A 25,008-nucleotide genomic window follows, 5' to 3' on the forward strand; every position below is an offset into this window, starting at 1 on the left:
CTCGTTTTTCTAGATGATCTAAACATCAGAAAAATGAGAAAAATGTTTTCTTGAAAAAAAATCGCAAAACATGCAAAGCCAAACAAAATCCTAATTTCTCTATTAATGCCCACCTAACTACCGACTAATATCCATCGAAGTCATATCTCCACTCCAAGGATTCTTTCTGCAAGCTAAGCTAAGCTAACCCCAAGATAAATTCATCCACTTATTTCTTATTCACTCACTGTTAGAAAAAGTGTCAACTTGATCAATTTTCCCGAAACCCCTTTGTAAAATTCCCTCCAATCCTAGACAAAAAGAAGGACAACAACAAAAAAGGCCCCCACACACCATGACCCCATCACCATCCTTGTTCAGTCTCCCCAAATAAAGAAAAGAGCAAACTGCTAAGCGAGCTCCCAATCAAAAGCAGAAAAGAACAAAAGAGACAACCCACATTAATTATTGACCCAAAAAAAGCAAGGAAAGAGAGTAAGGAAAAGCAAAGGGATGGTGTCACGAAAGGGCTAGGCCTTGTTCAAGTGTCTCCCGTGTCCAGGACACGTTGATACCGATGTGCAAAATGCATCATGGACCAGTTCCCCTGCCCTCTCGGTTTTCCTCTGTAGTTTTCTCTCTCAAATCATTCATTAGCGGCAGAAGAAGAAACCAAAACCTGATCTTTAAACATGCATCGGCAGCAGAGACACGTACATTATATCTTTCCTGGAATTTTTCGAGAACCTTATCACATGCTAATTCCATCAAGCACCAGATCTACCCCCACGAGATCGATCTGAACATGTGCACCAAAACCAGAAGAAAATTAAAAAGCTCATTTCTTGTTTTTTCTCTCTCTGTGTTCATCAAGCACAATTAACAAAACGGATTGATCAGGATTGCTCATTTCTTCTTCTTCCTGACCTTGCCATTACAGAACAGGGAGCCGAGCCCGAACAAGCTCACCGTCCCGATCGTGATGTGGGGCTGAAAATTTAATACGGGATTGACCCTCACGCCAGGCCCGTATCGTTTCTTCGTCGGGGGCTTCTGCGATTGCGACGGGCCGTACGAAAATGGCATGCCGAAGGAGGATTGATATGAGTCCGACGATGATCTTCGGCTTGATATGGAGGGCTGTTTCTGCAAATTCTGCCTCGGGTTATCCTTGACGGGGAATTTGTCCTTTGGATTCGGAACTGAACCGGTCGAGTTGCTCCGCGAGAGGAACTGCAGCGACCGGATCAGTCCTTTGCTCTTGGCAACGTCGCAATTGAGGCTGCTGCTGCGCTTGAACTGCCAGAACGGCTTCGGTGGCGGCTTCTCATCCCCCTCGTCATTGCCGTCGTCGTCGTCGTCGTCGTCGTCGAAGCTGTCCGACAGGAGCTCCTTCAGACTCTTCTTCTCCGTGAACGCGGCACTAGAAACCGGAGTCCCAGATGGAGGAGGAGGAGGAGGACGAGACGGCGGCATTCGACGACAATTACTCTGATCTGCACTTACCCCTCTGACCCCCTGATCTCGCCCGGGAGGATCTTGCCGTCGGAGAAGAGCTCGTCGGCTGAGGAGAGCTCGAGGACGAAACTCGAAGCTCCAACGCAGAAGTCGAAGTCAGGGTCCAGCAGCGACCGGTCGAGCCTCTCGCGGCGCCCACGGTCATCTCCTTCGACGGGCACGGCGTCGCCGCATTCCTTGAGATCGTGGGAGAAGGAGATTCGAGGGCTGAGCAGACCGGGGCTCGATATCTCCGAGCAAACGTCGATCGCCATTGCCAAAGCAGAGTCGAGAGAGTATCCCCCCGAGGTCTTTCCCTCTCAAAAGGCGAACGGAGCCCGCCGCATCTTCACGGTACGTTAGTGGGGAAGCGCGAAGAGGGTTTGAAAAAGGAGGAGGTGGGATTCTGGAGTCAAAAGGAGCGGCGACAGAGAGAAAGTCAGCAAACTTGCAGCTTTCGAAGCTTTTGGGATTTTCGTCCGGGCGAGCGGCGCGTGCAGGCAGAGAGGGGAGAATCTGGATGATGGGTTTGATGGAGAAATCGAAGGGGAGGAAGGAGACGAGGTGGATCGATGGAGGAAGGGATGAAAGGAGGGGACACCAACGCCCAAATGATAGATCTTTGGCCCGTGATGAGGGAAAAAGGGAAAGGAAGCCGTTGAATTTAAGCACCGAAAGGCTATTAAAGGATCTACCCCCTATGTGGGTTTCCAATGTTAACCATTTTATTTTCTTTCTTTCTCTCTCTCTCTCCCTCTATTTTCTCTCATTTTTCCTTTTCAATCCCTCGTTTTCCCATTCATCTGATGTTGTTAATTAATGAAAATGTTGCAGCCTTCAATTTATTAGCTGTTCTTTTGTTATGCATGATCATTGTTTTGAAAAATTGTAGTATTATATAAGGAATCCTTTCATAATGCCAATATACTTATTAAGTAGTTAAAAAGTGCTTAGTTTCCAAAGCACCGTCTTTTTATTGTTTTGTGTATAATTATTACATTGAAAATCAGGACATCAAGTATAGTTAACAAGTGCCGCGAGAACACTTGTTAACGTAAAGAGTGTTTTAGGGTGTTTGTTAACCTCATTCTTATAATACTCACATTTGGCTCTTTCCTTGTGCTACATTAAAAAAATGAAAGTCGTTCATTTCACTTATTTTAGTGGGAACATTCTAACCTTTTTAAAGGAATGATAATGGAGGTGAGGCTGGGTGGCATGAGGGGGAAGTTGTGCGTTCCTCTATCACCTCAAGAAACTTGCTCAACGCTAGCATCTTCTGGACTTAGTTACCTTCCATGAAAGAATGACTAAGAATAGTTTTAGTTTAGAAAAAAATGCCATTTATACCATTTCTAGAATAGAACTTATAATTTCTAGATTGGAGAATAATAAATAAAAAAAGGTCTATAGTACAGGCAAGGTCAGGATAAGGACAGCTTGATTCATCGTACGCCAGTCCATATGCATGAAAATATCTTTGGCTCTGTTTTCATCCCTAAAACTCGCCAATTGCGGATTTCTATATGCCTCATCTGAAACGGGTAGTGAGCATATGGACACCACTCAAATTGCCATCCCTAGTCAATTTTCGTGGTTATAGTCTTGACTTTGTGGTTTTTGATTTGTCTATCTACTTCTATATTTAAGACATTGAAGATGCAGCATTTTCATGATATCTCCCCATTTTTATTTTTATTTTTGGTGAAAGTAAGAAGATATCTCCCCATTTTGTTTCCTAGTTTTTCTGATTAAGCTTATTGAAACGGCTTTAGGCAAAATTCCAAATTCATGATAGGCCCGTTGATGAGAAACTGTTTGAAGATGCTTATTTCCAAGATGCTTTAGGAGGAAGATCACAAGCCATTCATTTGTTACTAAGAAAGAAGTCATTTCTTGACAAAGTGAAAAGGAGATGATGAGAAATTGGGTGCAGCCGTCCGATCACAATGTACGGACCAGGTAATGAAATAGAAGGCGGGTGGAAGATGTCAAAGAGGTCACATCACACTGAATTATTCCAAAACCATGTTAGCTGTCCCTAAGCAAAAGCATGATTAACAAGTTTTAAGGGGAGGTACGGCTTGACGAGAAAGTGGATTGGATCTAGCATTAGATCTTTTGAGCCTCTTGGTTTTTTAATATCTTTTTTTTTTTTTGTTCATCACATGACATTTGGCAATTTTAATTGCTAAGTCTAAGGTTATGTACATGAAAATAATGGGGAAAGAGAGATGACTTCTTTGCCTCATGTTTGACAACAATATGGCACGACATTAGAGAAGCATGGAAGTAGTCTTAGTAAAAAAAAAAAAAAAAACGCACAAATAGTTCTTAAATTTTGATTTAATGTGCAATTCATCCATGAATTTTTAATTTATTTAGTATTGATAATTTACGTTGAATATTATTATTTGATTTACTATTCAAATTTGAAGCCAAATTTGGAACTTCCGTTAACTTGAACAAATGAAACAAAAAAATTGGACATATTCATATAGTTCAGGAATTAGATTTGACATTTATCAAAAGTTCATGAGCCATATTGAACAAATTATAAGTTTATGAACAATATTGCATGTTGGGTTAAATATTGAATAAATTAAAAGTTTATGGACAATATTACATATTAAACATTAAACTAAAGTTCGAGATTACATTGAACGAATTAAAAATTTAGATATGATATTGCACACTATATTAAAGTTCACAAGCCATTTGTGAAATTGTCTCTACTATTAACTCGAAACATTTTAATATGCTTACATTTTTCCCTGTTAAAGATTGCTTTTCACCATCTTCATATGTTTTCAGAGATAGAAAGTAAGATGACCACAGTTCAATTCCCCTGAACTTAAGAGGAATAAAAGTAACAAACGTAGATGAAAACAACCTCAACAAGAAAAGGCAATATAAGGATAAGTAAAACACACTATTCACATGTCGTCGTTTAGAGACACGGTCTTTATTTAATACCTAGATAATAAATTCGAATGTCGAGTCCCATCTTACCAAGGGTCGTTTCAAGAGGGATTTTTTTTTTTTAGCTTCTTTCGGCTTTTCCGACGATTCTCCTTCCGAAATTCGAAAATACCTTTTGAAGTTTCGTAACATGATGAGAAAAGAAAAGCAAAAAACAGAGGAGAATCCCATCCCTTCAATCCATAAAATCGCGGGTAACTAGCGGCAACTGCCTCATAAATAATCTAAAAACGAAAGGGGCAGTCGGCATTTTGGTCCTGCCAAGTGGGTAAAAAGTGTGGACCAGATCGCAGGTGAGCTCTGGTCCTGGAGTCGGGGGGGCTTTAATGAAGGGGCATCTCTCGCGGGACCGGCGGGGAAGCCAGAGACGAGGAAAGGACGAGGTGAAGTCAGTTCGACGCCGTCCTTTGTGTTTCCCCATCCCCTTCATTGTTCCATCGTACGTTGTTGTGAGATCAATGCTGCAGTCCCCGCATTCTGGCATCTCCATCCGAAAAGGATGTAGCAATTATGGAAGCCCGGACCACCATCCTCCCCTTATTTACCATTATTCCTCGGAATTATCTCTCGTACGTTCTTTATTTTATTTTATTTTACCGTGAGAATAGAATCTCTATCGTGGTAAGGGGTACTCATCAGTAGTGAGTTTTCTATATTATCAGATATACCACATTCGATCGTTGGTAGGCAAACTCGATGGGCAGTATTCGAAATTCTTGTGCTGTTTTAGCAATAAAAAAAATGGTTCTGTTGGTCCTTGTCTTTTTATTCACTGTTCAAAATTGTTCGAAGATTTTTATTTCGTCGGTCATTGTATTCTTGCTTTCTATACCATGTAGATATATTTTGTGAAATTACTACTAATTATTTTAAAAGTTTAAACTATTAGATGAATGTGTGGTTTAATAATTAAATATAGGCAAATAAGGACGTAGAAGAACTCAAATTTATGATTTCTTATTTTGATATCATGTAAAAATTTAGGAGATTAAAAATTTTGTGAAATCACTATTAATTATTTTATCACTCTTGTTGTCAATAGTCCTACCATTCTTGACGGCGAATTTCAATGATTGGATAGTACATCGTCCATTTTGCATCTGTTAAGGCCTTTTTACTAAGGAGCCTATGGAAGTTTCTATTTGAGAATGTCCTTGAATAATGCCACCATATTGCAATGAAGCATCCGGTTCTCCACTCTGGTTCGCCTACCGCGGTCTAGGTTAGGGTGGCGTGTAGTTGGAAGAAACTATTGCTCAAACTCGGCCCCCAAAGTCAAATATATCACTGGCGATGATCACGTCATAACTATAAATAAGGTGCCCACATGATCACCGACCGTTGGCTGCAGACCATATGAAATTACCGTATGTTTCTTCCTACCTAGGGAAAGTATACAAAACCCTCATCATTTCTTGCACTTCTGTCACTTTACAATCTCTACTTTCTAGAAATGCATGTTCCCATCCTCTACCAAAGTCCAACAAAAGAAACGACCAAATTACCCCATAGATCCCTAGTTTACCTACATATCGTATTTTTTGCACTATCCGTCACGACTTGCATCCGTTCGACATTTGACGTCGTCTGTGCCACCGCCATCAATGTTGTCGACCCCCCTCTTCCCTGTTCATTACGATCCTCTCTCTCTCTTGATTTGAGGTCACAGGCCGTCACGGATGACCTCAGCTCGACACAACCCCCGAGAAGGAGGGGATAAGATGGAGGGACAAGACACGGGGACAGAGGTCGAGAAGAGGTCAGGTGAGAATTTATGAGGAGTTAGGATAGTCAGGTGCCACCATCTTTGGCTGCCGATGGTGGGACTCAACCAAGATGGAAATTTCCGACATAATTAGGGTATGAAAATTCTTGCAAGGGTCGGGCCGAGCAATCCGCCCCAGTGCCTGTCTCTATCTCCTACCTTTTTTAAACACTCGACATTTGATAGAAACTAAATGTTTAATATGTGCTGCTTTCCTCTTAGAAAGATTTCAGTCACCGTTCTGTGGAAACCACTTGACGGGAAGACGAACTTACAAGTTGGCAATGTTCAATTTCGAGGGACATAAGATCACTCCTGCCATTTCCCAAGAACTTACAAGACCTTGGCAATGTTCAAAGCTAATTACACCAATAACACACACACAAGAAATAATCTCAATCTCACCCAAATCTTACCACAAGATTTAATTAGCTTCAACACTAAACTTTCTTGGATGTAATTCACGGCAAAGAAAATCCCTTCAACAACGGAAGATCAATTCTTCACGATCACTCACACGGCAAGACAATTTGTGATCCACGTCTATCAACCCTTCTATATATAAGTAAAACCCTTATTCTTTTGCCAGAATTTTGTTTCCTATCCAAAACATATCTTTGTATATTTTAAACAAAAAATCCAAGTCCTAGTCAAAGTTGGACTTTCCTATTTTAGCATAAGATCCTAACCGAGGACCTCATCCATGCCATTTCCCAACCACGCCAGCCATACCTGGTGACATGGAACGACGCAACCTTCAGAAGAATACTTCCACCCAAGTCTTTTTTAATTCCTGTGCCTCACTCCAGTCTCATCCACGAACCCACCCAACATTGCACAAGGGGCAATTTGGTGTGACTACCATCCATCAAACGATGAATCATTAGTGACAATGCACTTCACTTCACAACCCTTGTGATGCCCCCTCTGCCACAACTCCAACAAGACAACATTAGCGGCTCGATATTAGTACTACCATTACCCACACGTGTTACAGCTCTTCCTCTATTTTCAAACAGCAAGAAAATCAAATCTCGAACCCCATCAAACGTCGTTCATCGAGATGATGTCTCGCACGTCCTACGCAGACCTAATACTAACATGTTTGATTTCACTCACCCATAGCTCGATCCGAAATCCCAATCGAGAGAAACAAGGGCAAGTGCGGTTTCATCGAGATAATCTTCAATCATCTTCCGAGATGGACAAGAAGAAGAAGTAGGTGGTGGTGATGGTGGGAATGGACGACAGCGAGTGTAGCCACCACTCAAGTCACTCAAACACTCTCTCGCTCTTCCCCGCCTCAAGAAATAATCTCTCAATCTCACAAAGGAATTACACGGCGCTTCAACACTAAACTTTCTTGGATGTAATTCCTGGGCCAAACGTTCTCTGGGACCACGTCACACTCCTATATAAGTAAAACCCTTATTCTTTTGCCAACTTCTCATAGCTCAACCAAAAAATCCAAGTGCTCGAGTTCAGTTGTGTATTCGTTTCTAGCTTCGCAAGACTGAACATTCCTAAACAATTGAAGTTTGCTTCTTTTTTTTCTCCAGTTCATGCAATTTACGAATGGTGCTTCTGTGCTCTCGTAAATATGTCTTGACAGCCGTGGATTTGATCAGCGATCTTCAGGAAGATCAGAGGAAGGGCACTTTGCTAGCGAATGCAAAAGAGATCTGTGCCAAGCATGGGGTACGGGAACTTCCTTTAGCTAATTTCAATTCACTTATCTCATTACATTTTTTGGCATCTCTAATGCTTTTGAGCCAAAGCGGACTAGTGTTGTAGTCATGAATAAATATGCATATGTTAGGACATGAGCTAAACAACTCTTGGTGATATGACCTTTGGTTGTTATTCTGGAGATGATGATATAGATATCATGCAATAACCCCTCTTCCAATAGCTAGATGCAGCTAATCCAGACTAATAGGTTAGCAATCTTTAAGTATGTATATATTTTTCTGTACATCAAGTAGATGGTAATAGTATTTCCTTTTAAGTAGTCAATGAGTATACTTATAATGAGTATCAGCAATCGAACTGGCCTCAAACACATTGGTGCTCTTTCATCGCTCATCACGGGTGCGGGGTTGATTGTTCTTACCAATCACGTGAATGGATCAGGAAAGGTCTCGAAACTCGTGACAATGAAGAAAATAGAGGAGTAGACGATTCTGCAATAGTGCTTAAGAAGATGACTGTGATACTGTGCTCCGAAAGCTGAAGAGAACTCATGCTAATGTCGCTTTGGGGTCAAGTCCCTGCAGTCTCAGGCATCTCAATTTTGTCAAACTTAATGGCCCACTGCATGTTGTGCCGCACCCTCTGGGGTGACAACTGTGTATCTGTTTCGTTGATTTCTAATGATAAGCAGGACCAAGATCGAGTCACTCTCTGTCCTATCGACTGTTTTTTGTTGACCTGCTTTGGTTCAGAAGGTTGAACCTTTTACTTAATGAGTGCTTATGAGAGGTCATACATAATTCCAATTCCTCTTGCAACAGCAAGTTAAATGCAGTCACGATCCAATGTGCATGAAACGGAAAAAATGGTGTGTATTGTGTGATTCACATAGCGCGGTGCCATTGCCTCAAGACAATTGATTTAGTATATTGGTCTAGCATTATGGCCTACATCCATGAAACTATGTCCAGCTTAAGGTTTCGTCCTTGACATAGATTATTTTACTGAGATGGCCACAGAAGTTGGGGAACCCAAAGAAGCGATCTGTGAGGCAGTGGAGAAGCTCGATGTTCAGCTACTAATTTTGGGAAGTCATGGTCAGAGAGCCATTCGAAGGTTAGTATCACCTTCCTGAAAGTCTCATTAGATTGTCAAATGGATAGTTAAAGGACTGCACATTTCTTCCTTGCTAGTATGCCTGTTCTTGTTTGTCCCTTAGTCCTACAAGTTATGCCTCAATCCGCCTAGCAGTTTGGTTGCACGGTCGAATGCTTCCACTGATGGGCTGCTTTGAATTGGGATACGCTGATTTTCCTTTGTTTTTCTTCTATCGAGAATGCTAACTCGAAATTCTTGATTCTGGGATTTGATCTTACCTTCTCTGTCAGTCTTTTTGGATCCTTTTTGGCTTGTAATTTGAGAGAAGTTCGCCCCTAATCGTCTTCAGAGCTTGTCGAAGGTGTTCTGTCAGGACAGATTCAATGCTCCCGACTATAGGATTATTGAGTTTTATTGTCGCTGAGCTCCTCGAACTTGTCTTGCGCGCTGTCTCGAGGATCACTGCATGTTGGGATTGTCCCTCCAATCATCTCCTTGTGTCCTTCAATTTCTAGCACATCGAAAAGAATTACAAGTCTCTCTATTTCTCATGACAAAGCTTGCTCGTTGTAACAGAGCATTTCTGGGGAGTGTGAGCGATTACTGCGTCCACAATGCCAATTGCCCCGTTCTTGCTGTGAAGAAACCAGCTTGAAGAGCCTCATTTTCGTTTCTCAGATCACAGAGTAATGTGGAAAATTATGGAGTTGCAGTAGTCAGCTCATCCCGAAAATAAAAGGTGCAATAGGATTTGCTTACACTGATTTAAATATAATCAGTTTTAAATTGAGAGGTAAAAGCACTACTGGTCATTTGACCTTTCCAATGTGTGCATCTTGCCGGCTTATCTCCGTTCTTCCCCATGCAAACTCTCCAACATTGACGGGAGGATTAACATGAACAAAAAATCGATAGTTAATTGTCCCTTGATTGTCTTTCCCTATAATTTCGACTCAGTGTCTTTTGCTGCAATTTAGGTAATCATTATTTTGAAGGTTATTTTTTTGAATATGCTTAATAAGTGTTTTAGACTGGTGAAGAAAAGATTAGATTTAAACTAAAATTGAGAAAATGAGATTTATCGCCATTATTTTACTTAAATTTAAACTTGGGAAGATAATAAATTTATATAAAAATGTGCAATGATGTGGCGACATATCACAATTGTCATCCACACTAGCCGCCATATAAGATTTTTAATGGCAATTCATTTTTGCACAAAAAACTTAATCGATGCCAAAATTAGTCCGCAGGTGAATATTAAGACATATTCGAAAAATCATGTTAAAAGGGTGCCGAGAGTAAATGGTTGTGCTTTTCTCAAGACATTAGGAAGACTGTTGAAATTTTCGCAAACATAAAAGGTTGTTCCTTATGTCTTTTTAGAGAGATAATGACACAAATGGTTTACAAGCTTTGGTTCAATATATAATGTGGTTCCTAAATTTTTAATTTGTTTAGTATTGTCTATAGGCTTTTAATACATATTCAACTTATTCCTTGAATTGTATGAAAATATCCATTTCTAGGGATCATATTAAATAAATCGAAAGTTCCTAAGGCTCTGTTTGGCAACATGCCAAACAAGGCCGATCGATTCCCGATTTTTGTTAACCGGAATCGGTTTGAGACGAGAATCGCGTTTGGTAAAAATTTTGTTCCCCGCAATCGATTTTGGAGTAGATTTGAGAATAAAAAAAAAGTTGATTCTACGTCCGAGAATCAAAAAAGAATCAACACAATAAAACTCTTCTTCTTTCCTTGTCATCCCGCGACCGTTGCTCGCCGCCCGCCGTCCACCGCCGCCCCACCACCGCCGGTCGCCCGCCCGGGTCCCAAGCAAGCTCGCCCGGCCCGGTGAGGCTCGCACGTCCCACCGCGACGCTCGGCCTCGCCCGATTTGGCAGGCGGGCCGAGCCTCGCCACCTGCCGCGAGGCTCGACGAGGGCCGACCTCGCCCAGAGGGCCTAACGCTACGGTGAGGTCGCCGCCACAAGAAGAAGAAGAAAAATAGGAGAAAAAGGAAAAAATGAAAAGAAAAATGAAAAAGAAAAGGAAAAAAGGAAAAAGGTAAAAGAAAAAGAAAAAAAGTATAAAAATTATTTAAAAATAAAAAAATTATTTGGAAAGTAATTAATGAATTCGTTATCAAACGCAATTCTATTCCGAATAAAAAAATTTTAGACGGTTATCAAACACGTTCTTTTACTGCGGAATCGGTTCCTAAACGAGAATAAAAAATAATCATTTCTTGTTAGAATCGGTTCAGGGAATAGAATCGTTGCTAAACGCGCGTGCCCTAAATCATATAACACAATGATCATATTGAATAAATTGAAACTACATGAATTACATTGCATAGTAAGCTATAGTTCGTGGACTAAGTTGAGTAAATAAAAAGTTCATAAATTATATATATTTATTTATTTTGGTACCCAGGGAATCTCCGTGTGCCGCTTCGCGGTGGAGTAAACCATGAATGAGCAGTAGAGTCACCACCACCTTTACTACCCCGGTTAAGTCGTGAGTTCCTTTCTCGCAAGGCAGACGACGCAGCGATTCGAACTCATGAGCTCTCCCGAAAGGAATCTTTGCGTTCAACCACTACGCCGCTACCATGGGTGGTGTTTATAAGTTATATTACACATTTAGCTAAAGTTGAACAATTATTTATGTCATACCCAATCACGGGTAGCACAATTGGTGTGCGTTTTCTCCCTAATCGAATCCTCTTGTTGCTGAAGTGTTTTAAGCGGGAGTCCTAGTGTTAGGGTCATGCTCCGGCGGTTCCTCGGTCACAAAAAAAAAAAAAAAAACAACTATTTATGTCATTTTCTCTTTTGAAACTTCCAAGGGTGGTGCGTGTTGAAACTGCTAGGCTTTGTTTTCTGGGATTTGGCCCTTGAAACTCCCAAGAAAAAGCGGTTGGCGAAGGCGACGTCTCCCCACCGAAATTCATACGGTTGACTGGTGGTTCTTACCAGAACTTCCCGCCACCTGATTTCCCAGCTACCTTTTCGGAAAGGGCGCAATTTCTCCAAACCTTGACCCCACCTACACTGTCGCTTGTACAGACAAACGCATACATTAGTGTTCGTGTATAAAATATGTGTCTACCTGTCCGAATTCCGCAGGAACTCAATATTCATCTTCCGTCGGCGCCCGCTCCGTGCTTAAACCCTGAAGGAAGACTCAAAGAGAAGAGACTCCTGCCGCGAGAATGGCGAATGTGCTGCTGGCTAATGGCTTCGACAGGAACGTGATGGTGGCGATCGATGAGAGCGACTACAGCCACTACGCGCTTATGTGGGCGCTCGACAACCTCAAGGAGTCCGTCGAGCGGTCCACGCTCCTCATCTTCATGGCTCACCCTCCTCCTCGGCCCGTCAGCACTTTCCAAGCCTCCCTCAGCTCTGCTCGCGTGTATTGCTCTGTTTCACCCAGTTAAGCCCCTCCTCTCTCTAGATCGTGATAATCGTTGTTATTTGTGAAACCCACCGATTCAAACAAATTCTTCTCCCTAGCTGACTCGTGTTTGCTGTGTTGCAGCTCCGGACCTTGTCAAGTCTGTCGAAGCAAACAACAAGAAGCTCACTTCGGCCTACTTGGACAAAGCCAAGGAGATTTGTGCTAACCGAGGGGTATTGCTATTTCTACACTTCCTCTGTTTCTTCAGTAACAAGGGATTATAGCTATCTAGTGCGAAAGGACATGATTGAGTGATTAAAAAGTGGACTATCTTAATTAACTTAATAGCTGAAGTCTACAGTACTGTAGTGTTGAAGCAGTAGCGAAGGGTGTCTAAAGAATTGATTTCTGCTATAGTTTCCTGCTACTACTTATCGAACAGATTCTCTCGGGTCGCTTTGCTTCTCTGGGTATGCTATTGCCTCCTATGCTCGTTTTAGATAATGCGAACATTTAATAACTTATCACGTTTCTTTCTTATATGGCTGATTGACTCGTCTTCAACTATGAGAAATTGTCCAGGCTAAATAGGGAATGTCCTTAGAGCACTGATACTATGAGGGTATCTAATAGCAGTATGCTTAATTCCTTCAATTTTTGTCAGTCAAAGAAAGGGAAAGGGACTTTGCTCTAGAAATAAGAAAAGTTTCTTTTGATCCTCAAGATAGTAGTGAAGTGTTGGTTTTGTTCTCTACCACCCCTCTAGATTTGATTTTTCTTGTTGTAGAGAATTGCTTTCGTAGCTTTGAAATTCCAGCACTGTAGGAGCACTTTGTCTTATGCCAATAGTCTCTCTAAATACAGGTAAGGGCTGAAACAATTGCAGATGTCGGGGATCCTAAAGTGGCCATATGCGATGCTGTTCTAAAGTACAACGTTAGTCTTCTCGTTATGGGGGAGCGTGGAATTGGAAAGATAAGAAGGTGCGCTTTCTGATTCCTGCTCTCTTCCTCAATGAGACAGTTTGATGATATACCTATAAATGCTCTCAATTAGTTTGTGCAGAGATACAATTTTGAGGTTTCCCATTGTATGCTTATGATAGTACATACATCTGCAATGAACACAGAGAAGGACTAAAACATGGAAAAGAACTTCCGGACGATGACTTTAGCAGTGAATCGATGGGATGTATGTGCTAAGTAGATGCTAAAATACTGTTCTGCATGAATAAATTATTACATACATATCCACAAGCACTCCTCAGATGAGACACGATGTTATTTTTCTTCTGGTACTTGGCATTGCACAACTTCCATTTGTGAAGTAGCTGCTGAGATTTTCTAGAGTTATGCTATACATTCTTAATAATTTCAATTGCAATTGACATTAACTAATTGAGTGTGCGCTTAATTTTCTCTGGCTTTCTGAATATCCTGAATTTGCAATTTCTGCTTCTTGTCACTTTGAGAACTAAATTTAATGAACTCTTAACTTCTTCTGCAAATTCGCAAGATTTGCTCTGTTATTTGTGGCTCTTTATGCTTAAGGTTCAGATAATGAACGTATCCTAACCATAGTGCCATAACAGGGCTCTAATCGGAGTGTGAGCAACTACTGTGTTCAATATGCCAAATGCCCAGTGCTTGTGGTGAGGAAACCAGAATAGAGGTAACAGCCTACAGCTTCAACTTATCTCATGTGAAAAAGGTTTCTATTGACAGCATGCTGTCACAAATATAAGGGATGCTCTCAAATCAAAGCTCGCCTCCACCTAGGGGTCTTTGCCAGTTCCTAGATATAATTCAAAGTGACTTTATATTGCCTGAATTTTGTTGCAGAGGACTATCACATATGCCTCAGTTCCATCTCTCTACTATAGCCTCTCGATCATTTTCTGGTTGTTCATGTTGAATGGAAACAACAATTCAGTTAATTGTGAATGTGAATTATTTGCACATACTAAGGAAAGAATGGATAGAGTCGCAGCAAATCTGCAAATAAGAGGAAGCGTAGGGGTCATTCGATTGTACTTGCTATATGCGAGCAAAGCAATGGACTTTAAACTCAAACAAACTCAGTGACCTTTCAAGGTTTGCTCTGCTTCACAACCGTGAATTAGGCCAAAGATGTTAGGACTGAAAGCAGGAGGTTACACTTTGAGCTAATCAGAGGTTTATTTGAAGGAATACTATATATTTGATACAAGCCTTTTATCAATCAGTATTTAGTCAGTATAAGCTTGCCTCCATGTGCTAAACGTTCGCCAAATGAATTCCTGCTTTCAGTCTCGACCAAGGAGTTCATCTTGTCCTGTGAACTGCTGCTCTTATTCTGGTAACTTATGCAAGTAAGAAGTTAATACTGCATAAGCATGACATGGTATAATGACTTCTTTTGGCAGGATAGTGAGCGATGGGAATTAGAAGACGACAGCTTATGGATAGGAGGATTGCCGGTCACAGTTTGGCCCTTTTCCTTTCTTTGCTCAGAGTTCAATGTATGACTGACCTATATCTCGAACCTCATCGGAAGTTTTTCCGCTAAGTTTATCCAAATACTTATACGCAGCGATGATTGCTCTTCAGGCAGGGCCAATGACACGGCACCCTTTGTTCGCTTTTCTTTGGCTGCTGGCCGAGATAACTGGCGACTGCTCTTGTTCTTTCTTCTATTCGCATATGGCAAATGGCAAAAGTTCTTAACGAATGTCTGTGCCGTCTAAAAGATCTGGAATCTCTCTATGCTAAGGATCCATGGCCATTTCAATGAGTCAACTACTTCGACTTGAGCGCATTGAACACAGTCGATGACAAATCAGATTCTTAGAGCACCTGAATGCGAGCGAGCGAGGGAGAGGCGGTGGAACAATCTTGCGCATGGAATAAGACGATGAATAGTAAGGCAAACTAGAAACCTAAATGCTCGAAGGGACTCGAGGTCCAATGAAGCACGGTCATTGAATTGAGTCCTCAAGCAGACAACTCCCTGGGGGCGGCCTAAGTGGTTTATTACCATAGTAAATTCGCAATCATCCATATCATTACACGGTTGCGTGACTCGAAAAATTACCAGCAACCCCGTTGGAGCGATGAAAGAAGTACTCGTGCGAGAATGAAATGTGTCTAGATCTATAAATGTCCATACAACATATTCAGCCTTCGAATCAATAAGCCTCGCGCTAGATCCACGAGACAACTCCAACACCCGGTGATCGATGACACTGTAGTAAACCGTCTCGTTCGAAGGATCGGCGAAATTGCAGATCCAGTGGACATCGCTTTTATGGTCAACAACTGTAGTAATCCATCTTCCGAAAGTCCAAAAGATCTTTTTCATTTCAAGCATGCATTAACATCTACCTTTCATTCTCGGTTAGGTTAACTTGACCAATTTGATGTCATTTTTCTCCCCATCAAACCTAAGAGTCTCGAAAACCAGGCGAAACCCCACAAGGAAAACTCCAAGTCACTTATCCAAGAACTTCGCCCTCCGCTTTTTCGACAACGTGATACACAGAAGCAGCCATAGCGTCACGGCTGACTCAGCTGCTTCGATCTTGATCTCTTCCTTGGCTTTTCTCGAGAAGGCCTGGAGCTCTCTCCTTCCGACGTGGACGGAATATTCGTCGGCGGACCACTCGCGTTTCTCCACGTCACGCGCCCGAAGAAAGGCTTTCCGTCCCCGCATCACCTACTGTTACTCTGTCGTTATCCGTTCTCCTTTTGTCTGACTTTCTTTATAAACCCCCGGCACGACTCCTGTTTCATCTCCCCTTCTCGCTTTCGTTCTCCTTCGCATATCCAACGCGAATTCCCCCATCAAAGAACCTCTGGAAAAAAGAGAAAACTCCATTCTTTCCTCCTCCTCGAAGCCTCGCATTCTTGGCTGATGAATCTTTTGCAGAACCCACCTTTTCTTTCTGAGATCTTGTCTCGATCGTGGTCTGACGAAGCATTCGTTTCGCAAGCCTTCGAAGTCTGCAAATGGAGCGCCATCCTTCTTGCGACGCTCGCTTGCTTCGGCACGCTGTGCCACGGAGTCGTCAAGTTCTCGTCCCTTGGATTCCTGAAGAGCGCTCCCCTCGCGGCTCAGCAGCCTCTTGTCCCCGATTTCGACGATAGCGACGACGACGACACTTGCTCGTCGTCAGCGTCGGAAGAAGGCGATGGCCGGTCGGACGAAGACGAGCTTTCCTCCCCCCCGGACGACCGCTCGCATGGCGACTTCCTTTTCCGGGTCGCGGGCTCCGGGGGCTCGCAGCTCCGGCGGCGTCGCAGCTTCGCGGACAACCTGTCGCAGTTCGTCCTGGGCAAGAGCGTCGTGAAGCTTTGGGACAGGTCGGACAGCAGATTGCTGCGGCTGCAGGACGCGAACGGAGAGTTCGTCGGGAGGTTCTGCCAGGTCCTGGCGTCGCCGAGGTCGCCCGTGGCCGTCGTGTCGGCGGGGCTGAACAACCTGGGGAAGATCGCGCTCAACGTCTGGGACAGCCGGGTCGGGTTCCGGATCCCCGCCATAGTCGCCGAGTGGGAGCCGAGCGCCGGCGGCGAGGTGACGGTCGGAGACCTCAGGAATGTCGCCTCGCCGGTGGAGGGTTCGTCGGGAGCCGATGCGGAACGGTGGTGGGACGCCGACGCCGCCGTCGCCTTCGACGAGTTTGGACAAGACTAGTTGTTTGAAAAGTCGCGGGGCTGACCGGCGACGCGGTACGATCTGACTCGGAGATAAAAGTGGCTATTCACGTGGTCAAATTTGTATTACTTGTCGTCGGAAGTAAATAACGGTAAACCATTGAGAAAACGAGTTCGAACGAACGTGATGTAAATAATATACTAATTCATTTGCTCCATATTATTATTATACGCTTCTTCAATGAAGCAAACAAAAATATCCGTAATTTGATTGTTCTTTATCATATATTTTTGTCCATGCTTATCGATTTCAAACTCAATGTAAAAAGTCTCTCGTCTTGCTCAAGTTTTAAATGGACCAATTTTATCTACATTGGCTATACGAGGCCGGCACAATGTCTAGATTAGGTTCAAGCAAGAAAAATATAAATTATTTTGTTATGTATTACGAAAAAGTATTGATGTACCCTTTAATGTTCTTTATTGATATACTTTTGGGAATTTTTTTACGTTTGTTAAAGTAAAAGATTGATTTTAAGCTCGGGAGTTTTGAGGAAGAAAAAACGAGAATTTTAAAAACATCATCTACCTAACATGATTTGATCAATGTGAAGTGTGCTGCTTTTCGTCAAAATGAAAAAGTCTTGGTCAATTCTCGATCCAATGTAAAGGGTTAAAGGAAGTTTCCGAGATTAGGCCCAAAAAAAGAAAAGAAAAAAAGACAATTTAAAAAATAAGAAAAAGGGAGTTTCCTAGAATCTACTCCGCGTTGATAAAATGGAGTTTCTTGAAGTCCACGTTTAAAATCTGCGGTGGCCTGGAACCAGAGATCAAGAACGCAAAAGGACGGGGAAAAAGAACATGTTTCTTGGACCACGCTATCGCGTGCCACGTGCCGCATGGCCGGCCCGATTAGGAGTTTTACGTCGCCAAGCAAGCGTGATGTTAGGTAACATGAAATTATATACGAACGAGTCACCTTTTTTTTTTCCCCTTCACGTGTTGTAAGCTACCCTTTAAAATCGGTCTTCAAAGCAACATGTGGGCCCAAATATGAAAGAGACGCGGTCATCTAGTAGCTCTTGCGTCATCCATCCGTTCGATGTCTAGTCAGATTGCCAACGACCAAGTATTCAATGAATATAATACATACATATACTAAATTGAGAATTTAACTCAGTACATATGATATAACACATCATTATATAAACATCTCTTACTTGCGTTCATCAATGCATCAAATATTAAATTTAGTGGATTTCATATTGTGAGATTTTGTGGGGCCACCGCCGATTATTCTAAAAGTTTAATCTATCAGATAAAAACGTGTCTTTTCATTATTAATTACTTTAACATTTCCCCTCATGCGTAGGTTGGACTTTACCCTATGCTTTGATACCATGAGAAATTTTGTGTGATCATTACCAGCTATTCTAAAAGTTTAAACTATTATTAGATGAAAGTATAGTTTAATATTTAATTACTCAGACAAATCGAACACATATGAGGTCCATTTGATCAAGCTTATATAGGTCTATGTGCATGGAGACGAGCCTTTGAATTTAACTCTTTAACAATTTCGTTTCTCTAAGCTTTTCATGATTTCTTTCTTTTAATTTCTCTCAACTTTAGTTTTTGAGAATATACGAAAAATTGATCCTGAAAAAATGTTGGGGATCATGTGGGCAAATGTTCTTCGGCAAACGCCTCAAATTTTGGGGTTGAGGTTTTGCCAATCAAGGAAGAATGGTGCAATTCATACAACTATTGAAATTGTATGAATTATTTTACAAGCCAATATAGTTCTAAATATTTTAATTATGTCAATTCAATTCTAAATCTTTTGACGATTTATCAATAAAATCTTAAACTTTAGTTATAAACCTTTTATATATATGTCAATATAGCCTTTGTCACGACATTCCCGAGGATAACTAACAATGGAAAGCTAATGGATTATTAAGCATGGTGCCTAATACGAACTCTCCCAAACCCTATTAATCATAACTTTGTACTTGATTCAATTTCCAATTTATTCGTGGGAGTACATTTTACTTTTACAATAAAATAAAATAAAATAAAAAAGTTCATGAATTTAGGAACTTGATTGAGTTAGATTAATCTAAAACTCTTTCAGTACTTGTTCTCTTTATTTCAAATATGTTTTGCATGCAATCTTTGTCAAATTTTATCCATTGCCACTAACATGTGAGGGATAAAAATGACAAGCATGAATAATATGGTTATATGACATGCATGATGACATTGATGAGTTCTAAACCACATGTTATGGAATTAATTCTTAGTGTTATTCATGTGAGATATCAATTAAAATTAATTGTACATGACATGAACCTACAAATGACATGCCATATGCAATTTGGACTTTACAAAATTTATTCTCCTGATTGATGCAATCTATATGAGATATTTTCATCAATCAATGAAAGGACAAATTGACCTTAAAGATTTTCTTATTAAATGAACATGCATTAATTACTAATCATGAACTCGATTAAGTATGCATGACCTCAATTACCACGTGAATAATGAAAAAACAATCTAAATCCTATGTAAAAGATGACGTATTTTTCTTATAAAATAATGTATATATGCAACTCTAAGTTCACTAACATGTCACGAATTTATGGTATAAAGAAAACTATATGAAAAATCATTTTTTATTTTATTTTCTAAAAACAGCAAATTTAAAACCTAAAACTCTGCATACGGTTTAACATATTGCCATTAAATTATTATTTGACTAACAACTAAATGATGCAATAATAATTCTTTGAATTCTTTTTATGCTATATGAACATTATGCAATGTGGGTAATGCGTCTAATGCAATTATTATCTGTATGATGTGATGATAAAAAATCAATCCTAGAAATCTATGATTTTCTAGGCCACGTGGATTATATGACATGTGATTAATTAACCCTATCTCTACATGCAATCTAGATGATTTTTTTAATGACATTTTTATTTGATCTTATTTAATGAAACTATGGATTATCCTAAATGATAAATCTATATGCATTCTAAACTAAACTGGCATTACCAATATGAAAGCCCTAAAACATGAATTATGAATGCGGCATAACCTCTAAATATGTGCATGGCATGCTGAATCTCACGAGGTACCTAAATATATGTATGATTAAAGTTCATTAAAATCTAGACATTATTTCAATTCGTGCAAAATTTATTCAAAGAATCACACGCAGAAACACACGAGTAATGCGTGACACAATAATAAGGAACCGCCCTTAAGGCTCAAAGGTCCGATGCCAAGAAGGCCGGCAGCTGCAAGAGCGAGCCCAACAAAGAACCAAGGTTGTCCAACCACGAACAGCGACTGAAGGGCAGCAGATGACGCCGAGGCTACTGGCACGGTGGGGACTTCGCCCGGAAACTTACAAGGAAACCGACCGTGCAAAGAGGCTCAACTGAGGACTCGGCGGCACGATTGAAGAAAGCCGCTAGAGGTGTCAGGAACTAGCAACACAAGCCAAGCAGTAAGCAAGGCCCCAGTGAACCGGTGTTCGTCGAGAATCACTGCACAAGGCGTCAAGGCTGCAATGAACACCTGGGATTTCGGTAGAGGGTGGCTACACTTCCCGTGGGTGCCGGTGCGGCGGTCGAACGGGGCATTGGGTTTGCCTTGTCAATGCTGCCAGACTATGAAGCCAGAAACTGCTGGATCGGCGGTGAGGCTCGACCAAACACTGCAAGAGGGTTGCTAGGAGCGCCGGAGCCGGAAAAACACAGTACTTAGGCTCCGTCGTTTCGCGAAAATGTGGCGTTTATGGAAAATATTTTCCATGAAGTCATTTTCCAAAAAAATGTAATTATTTTCGTTGTTCGTATGAAACCTAAAAATAAAGTAGAAAATATTTTTCGCTATTTGGTAGGGAAAATATTTTTATTTATATACTCTTTTTCATTTATTTTATTTTTAAAGTGGATATTTCATTCTTTTTAAATTGATTTTTAATTATTTTTAATTTTTAAAATCTATTATTAATTTTTTTCTTTTTTTCTTTGTTTTCTATCTCCTTGTTTCTTGGCTGGTCGCCAACCACGGCGATGGCCCATGATCGACCATCGGCAAGCCTCGAGCTCGTCAATGAGTACAAGGCTTGTGGCAAAAACTTGCTTGCTCCCCAAATTGGCGAGTGTGAGCATCAAGCTCATCAGGCTCGCCATATCGATGAGCACAACGTGGCGTTTTTCCGAGATCGACAAGCTCGAGATTTGCACGCGACGTGGCCAAAACGGCGATGACTTTGGCCAAAAAAAAAGATTAAAAAATTAATTAAAAATTTAAAAAAATTTAGTTAAAATAAAAAATAATAAAAAAAAAAATTTAGAAAATTAAAAAAATTAAAAATAATTAGAATTGAAAAAAAAAAAATTTTTTAATATTTCAAAAATTAATTTCAAAATTAAAAAAATAAACTAAATTTAATTTTAAAATTATTATTTTTAAATATTTTAAATAAATTTAATTTAATTAATTATTATTTTTTTGCTACGTCGCCATGGCCACGTGTGAGATAAAAACGGTGTTATTTTGAGCTCAAGTTCGAGAAAAATGAAACATTTTGGCCCTTAATTTAGAAGATTTTTTTTTTTTTTTTTTGGCAAAGTGTATATTTCGTAAGTTATGGACTTAAGTTTCATTTTCAAAAGAACGACTCTAAAATCCCACGTCCAAACGGCTTTTGCTCAAAGTGTGATTTTCGCGAAACGTAAACTTGAGATTGATGGGCTTGAGGTTTGATGGCAGCTGATGATTACCCAAGAAGAATATGGCATTACAATAAAAAGTCAAAAAAGCGATGGCCTAAATAGAAAAGAAAAAAGAAAAATGCAGGAAGAGAACTCTGTTTTCTTCTCAGCCGTATACTGTGCACTCTCCCGATATCAACTCCCCCTTCTTTCGAGCGTGCTCCCTCTATTTATTGATAGGGGCTGTTCTTATTGATATGAAATTCATGATCACGATCATTTCGATGAATTTAAAATATATATATCCACTCAGCTAAAAAGATCATGATGTGCGTGTTCCCCTTTCCAAACCACCAATCTAGCCATTACACATTTTCGATTCCTCATTGGCCAAATTTTTAACTCCAATTCGGTTTGTCACCTCTTTTGAAGTCTCCACCCAATTGAACTTCGTCTTTAATCATCATCCACGGTTTTATTTTTCACTTGCAATCTGGACGAAATCCCCACTCAAATTGCGACATGGATTGATAATTGATAGCCCATTTTGTTAATCCAAAACTTTCCAAATATATAAAATATATAGGTTTCAAATCGGCTCAAGAGGGAGAAACCCTAGCTGTCCAACAAGCTTTACTTTGGTTGAGAAGACAAAGAACAGCTCTGACAGGACTCCGAACTGCCGCACGAACTCAACTCATCTTCTCTTCCCCCGTGTGTATCTCCAGCGACTGCACTTATGTCGTGGAAGCCATCTTGGGCCAAACAGAAGTTGCATGGGCCTCTCGTCCAAATGTCCTGGACTGCAGAGAATTGCTGGCCCAAATGCGGAATGTCACATTGCGGTACGAAGCCCGGGAAACCAACCGCGCGGCAGACTGGCTTGCGAAGTCGCACAACACCGGTTCCTTACCAAGTAATTGGGTCTCCCATCCCCCGTTGGAGCTTTACCTTATTCTATGTATGGACTTTCAGTTAAGTTGTAATTCGGAATCCCCGAATTAATCAATGAAATATCTTTCCGAAAAAAAAAATTGGTGCCATTCAATGAGAAAGATTTTTACTTTTCCCGAATTTTTCATTTTTTTTCTTTTTCATTCCTTTATTCTTTTTCCCCATTTTCATCCATGGGCCATCACTGACACCCATGGGCCATCACTGACACCCTTGCCAGGATCAAGGGATGGCTGTTCTTGCCAGCCTTGGGTGAGGGCAGCTCTTGTAGGATTAGGTGAGGGTCCCTCTTGTTGGAGGGTGGCCAAGGTTGCCCTTATCGGTGATCGAAGAAAAAAAAAAAAAAAAAAAAGAAAGAAAAAAAAATTTCAAAAAAGAAGAAGAAATAATTCAGAAAATTAAAAATAAAAATAAAATTTGTGCATGTTAACATCGGTTATTCTATGTTGGCTATGCCACATAGAATAACCGATATTGACTAAATTGAACGTTAGCAATTTCCAATCTAAAATTAGTTGAAATGACTAAATTGTAAATCGGGTTAATTGAAAAGGCAAATTGTCAAAATTTTAAGGACTAAATTAGTACAATTGAAAGGCTTAAAACTAAATTGGCATATTTAAAGGTTTAAATTTTTGTTTCATTGCCATTAAGAGGTATGAGACTTTTAGACAATTTTTTCCATGTTTTGCCTAGTGTAGGAAAAAAAAAAGGAATCATATATTCATCAAGTTTATAATTTTTTTAAAATCCTCCATCTATTTAATAAATTTATCAGGAATTTATTTCCTTTTTTAATTATTTGATAAGATAGATAATAACTTTTTAAATTAATTATACAGTTTTTAAACAACTTTCTAATTAGGTAACGATAATATTTTTGTTGGACTTTTAGGCTCTTTACATGCTATAGTTAATCTAAGAGTGTAAATTATGTATTTGAGTTAATGATAGAAAGTTAGAGCTCTCAATGTTTATGATTTGAGTGTTGCAACCTTGCGTCCGATACACTAAACTAGACTCATCAAATGGAAATGTCGTGTTAGGTTTGGGTCGGGTCGAAAATGATCTGATTCAAATTGACTTACTTAACTCATTTTGATCAATTTATATTCAATACAAATTTAGCAACTCATACTCAATTCAACTCTACCCAACTTGAATCGAATTCATTTTTAGCAAATTTTCTCCTTAAATTATTGTTTTTGAAGAATAAGATACTCCATGGACCAACTCGTCAAATTAGTGAGAGAGCACGGGAGTGGTTTTGAACATGGCGTGCAGGTGGTGATGAAAGTTTAGGTTTCCTCAAAAGTGCAATTTGTCATAGTATTGTGAAGTTGCGAGCCAGAGATTGAAGATAACCTAAAGATGGCAGAAGTAGAGCGAACAAAGGAAGAAGGTCACAAGTGACGAAATTGAAGAGGGAGAGAGAAGAGACTACCAAAGAAAGACCAAAATGGGCTGAGCCTAACCTTATTTTCGAATGGGTTGAAAGTATATTTATAATAGATCTACTGAAACCCACTTGTTTTGGGCTTTTAATTTTAAAACTTATTAGAGCACAAGTACTTGTACCTGTGTGTCGCACATAAAGAATATCGCAACTGCCCGACATACCGTTGAAAGTGAAAGTTGTTTTTTTTTTTTTTTTGGTAAAGGTGAAAGTTGTTTTTGTTTAGTACAAGATCACTCTACACCTTAGAGTACGTTTGGTTCAGTATTCCCAAAGGACTTTCAGCCTCCAAAGCACCTTGAAAAAATGTTTGATCGTTTAACAACTATTTTGAAAGAGCTTTCACTTTAAAGTCAGCATTGAAAATATTGAAAGCTCAATGTAAGTAAGGACTAGTTTTGGGCTTTCAACATTTGGTCAAATGCTAAAACTCATTTTTTTCTTCCAAAACTATCCTCACTAATTTTTCAAAATTCCAATTTCATCATTCATTATTTTTTTTAATTAAAAAAAGGAGCAAACCCTTTGTTGGATCCGTGAAGGGCTACGGCCATTAGCAAGCCAAATTTGGCACCACCGGCCGTAGGTTGAGGTCGCTCGAGGGTAACCTCCAGTGAGGGTCGCGCAACTCAGTCGAGGGTCATCGGAGGTCGCACGACCTCGGGCGACCCTCGTCCAGTTGCACAACCCTCGCGACACCCAAGTGAGGGCCTCTTGAGGCTATGAGACCCATGCAGCAATCACTTGGGTTGCGCGACCCTTGCCTATCAAGCAACCTCGACCGATGGTTGTTGACACCAAATTTGG

General features: G+C 40.4%; 3 protein-coding genes and 1 pseudogene across 3 annotated transcripts; 3 read left to right on the forward strand and 1 right to left on the reverse strand.

Annotated features, from left to right (window-relative positions):
- Nucleotides 1-641: 641 nt before the first annotated feature.
- Nucleotides 642-1,615, reverse strand: LOC104453784 (WASH complex subunit 3). Its single transcript, XM_010068408.3, has one exon. It carries the CDS (start codon nt 1,453-1,455, stop codon nt 886-888), a length of 570 nt encoding a protein of 189 aa, XP_010066710.2. The 5' UTR covers nt 1,456-1,615; the 3' UTR covers nt 642-885.
- Nucleotides 1,616-7,424: 5,809 nt separating this feature from the next.
- On the forward strand, nt 7,425-9,866 carry LOC120294509 (annotated as a pseudogene).
- A 2,255-nt stretch (nt 9,867-12,121) lies between these two features.
- LOC104453786 (universal stress protein A-like protein) lies at nt 12,122-15,126 on the forward strand. Its single transcript, XM_010068410.2, has 5 exons — nt 12,122-12,456; nt 12,563-12,654; nt 13,286-13,404; nt 14,013-14,092; nt 14,826-15,126. Exons 1-4 carry the CDS (start codon nt 12,234-12,236, stop codon nt 14,029-14,031), a joined length of 453 nt encoding a protein of 150 aa, XP_010066712.2. The 5' UTR covers nt 12,122-12,233; the 3' UTR covers nt 14,032-14,092; nt 14,826-15,126.
- Nucleotides 15,127-16,183: 1,057 nt separating this feature from the next.
- On the forward strand, nt 16,184-17,338 carry LOC104453787. The gene has a single exon (XM_010068411.3). It carries the CDS (start codon nt 16,313-16,315, stop codon nt 17,090-17,092), a length of 780 nt encoding a protein of 259 aa, XP_010066713.1. The 5' UTR covers nt 16,184-16,312; the 3' UTR covers nt 17,093-17,338.
- Nucleotides 17,339-25,008: the final 7,670 nt, after the last annotated feature.

This window comes from Eucalyptus grandis, chromosome 6 (genome assembly GCF_016545825.1).
Source record: "Eucalyptus grandis isolate ANBG69807.140 chromosome 6, ASM1654582v1, whole genome shotgun sequence".
In the NCBI taxonomy this organism is placed as follows: domain Eukaryota; kingdom Viridiplantae; phylum Streptophyta; class Magnoliopsida; order Myrtales; family Myrtaceae; genus Eucalyptus; species Eucalyptus grandis.

Excerpts from the sequence above, each read along its gene's own strand:
- LOC104453787 (XM_010068411.3), top strand. The coding sequence starts at position 16,313 with ATGAATCTTTTGCAGAACCCACCTTTTCTTTCTGAGATCTTGTCTCGA.
- LOC104453784 (XM_010068408.3), bottom strand. The coding sequence starts at position 1,455 with ATGCCGCCGTCTCGTCCTCCTCCTCCTCCTCCATCTGGGACTCCGGTT.
- LOC104453786 (XM_010068410.2), top strand. The coding sequence starts at position 12,234 with ATGGCGAATGTGCTGCTGGCTAATGGCTTCGACAGGAACGTGATGGTG. Across the intron at positions 12,457-12,562 it reads GTATTGCTCTGTTTCACCCA|CTCCGGACCTTGTCAAGTCT; the intron begins GTTAAGCCCCTC and ends GCTGTGTTGCAG. Across the intron at positions 12,655-13,285 it reads AGATTTGTGCTAACCGAGGG|GTAAGGGCTGAAACAATTGC; the intron begins GTATTGCTATTT and ends CTCTAAATACAG.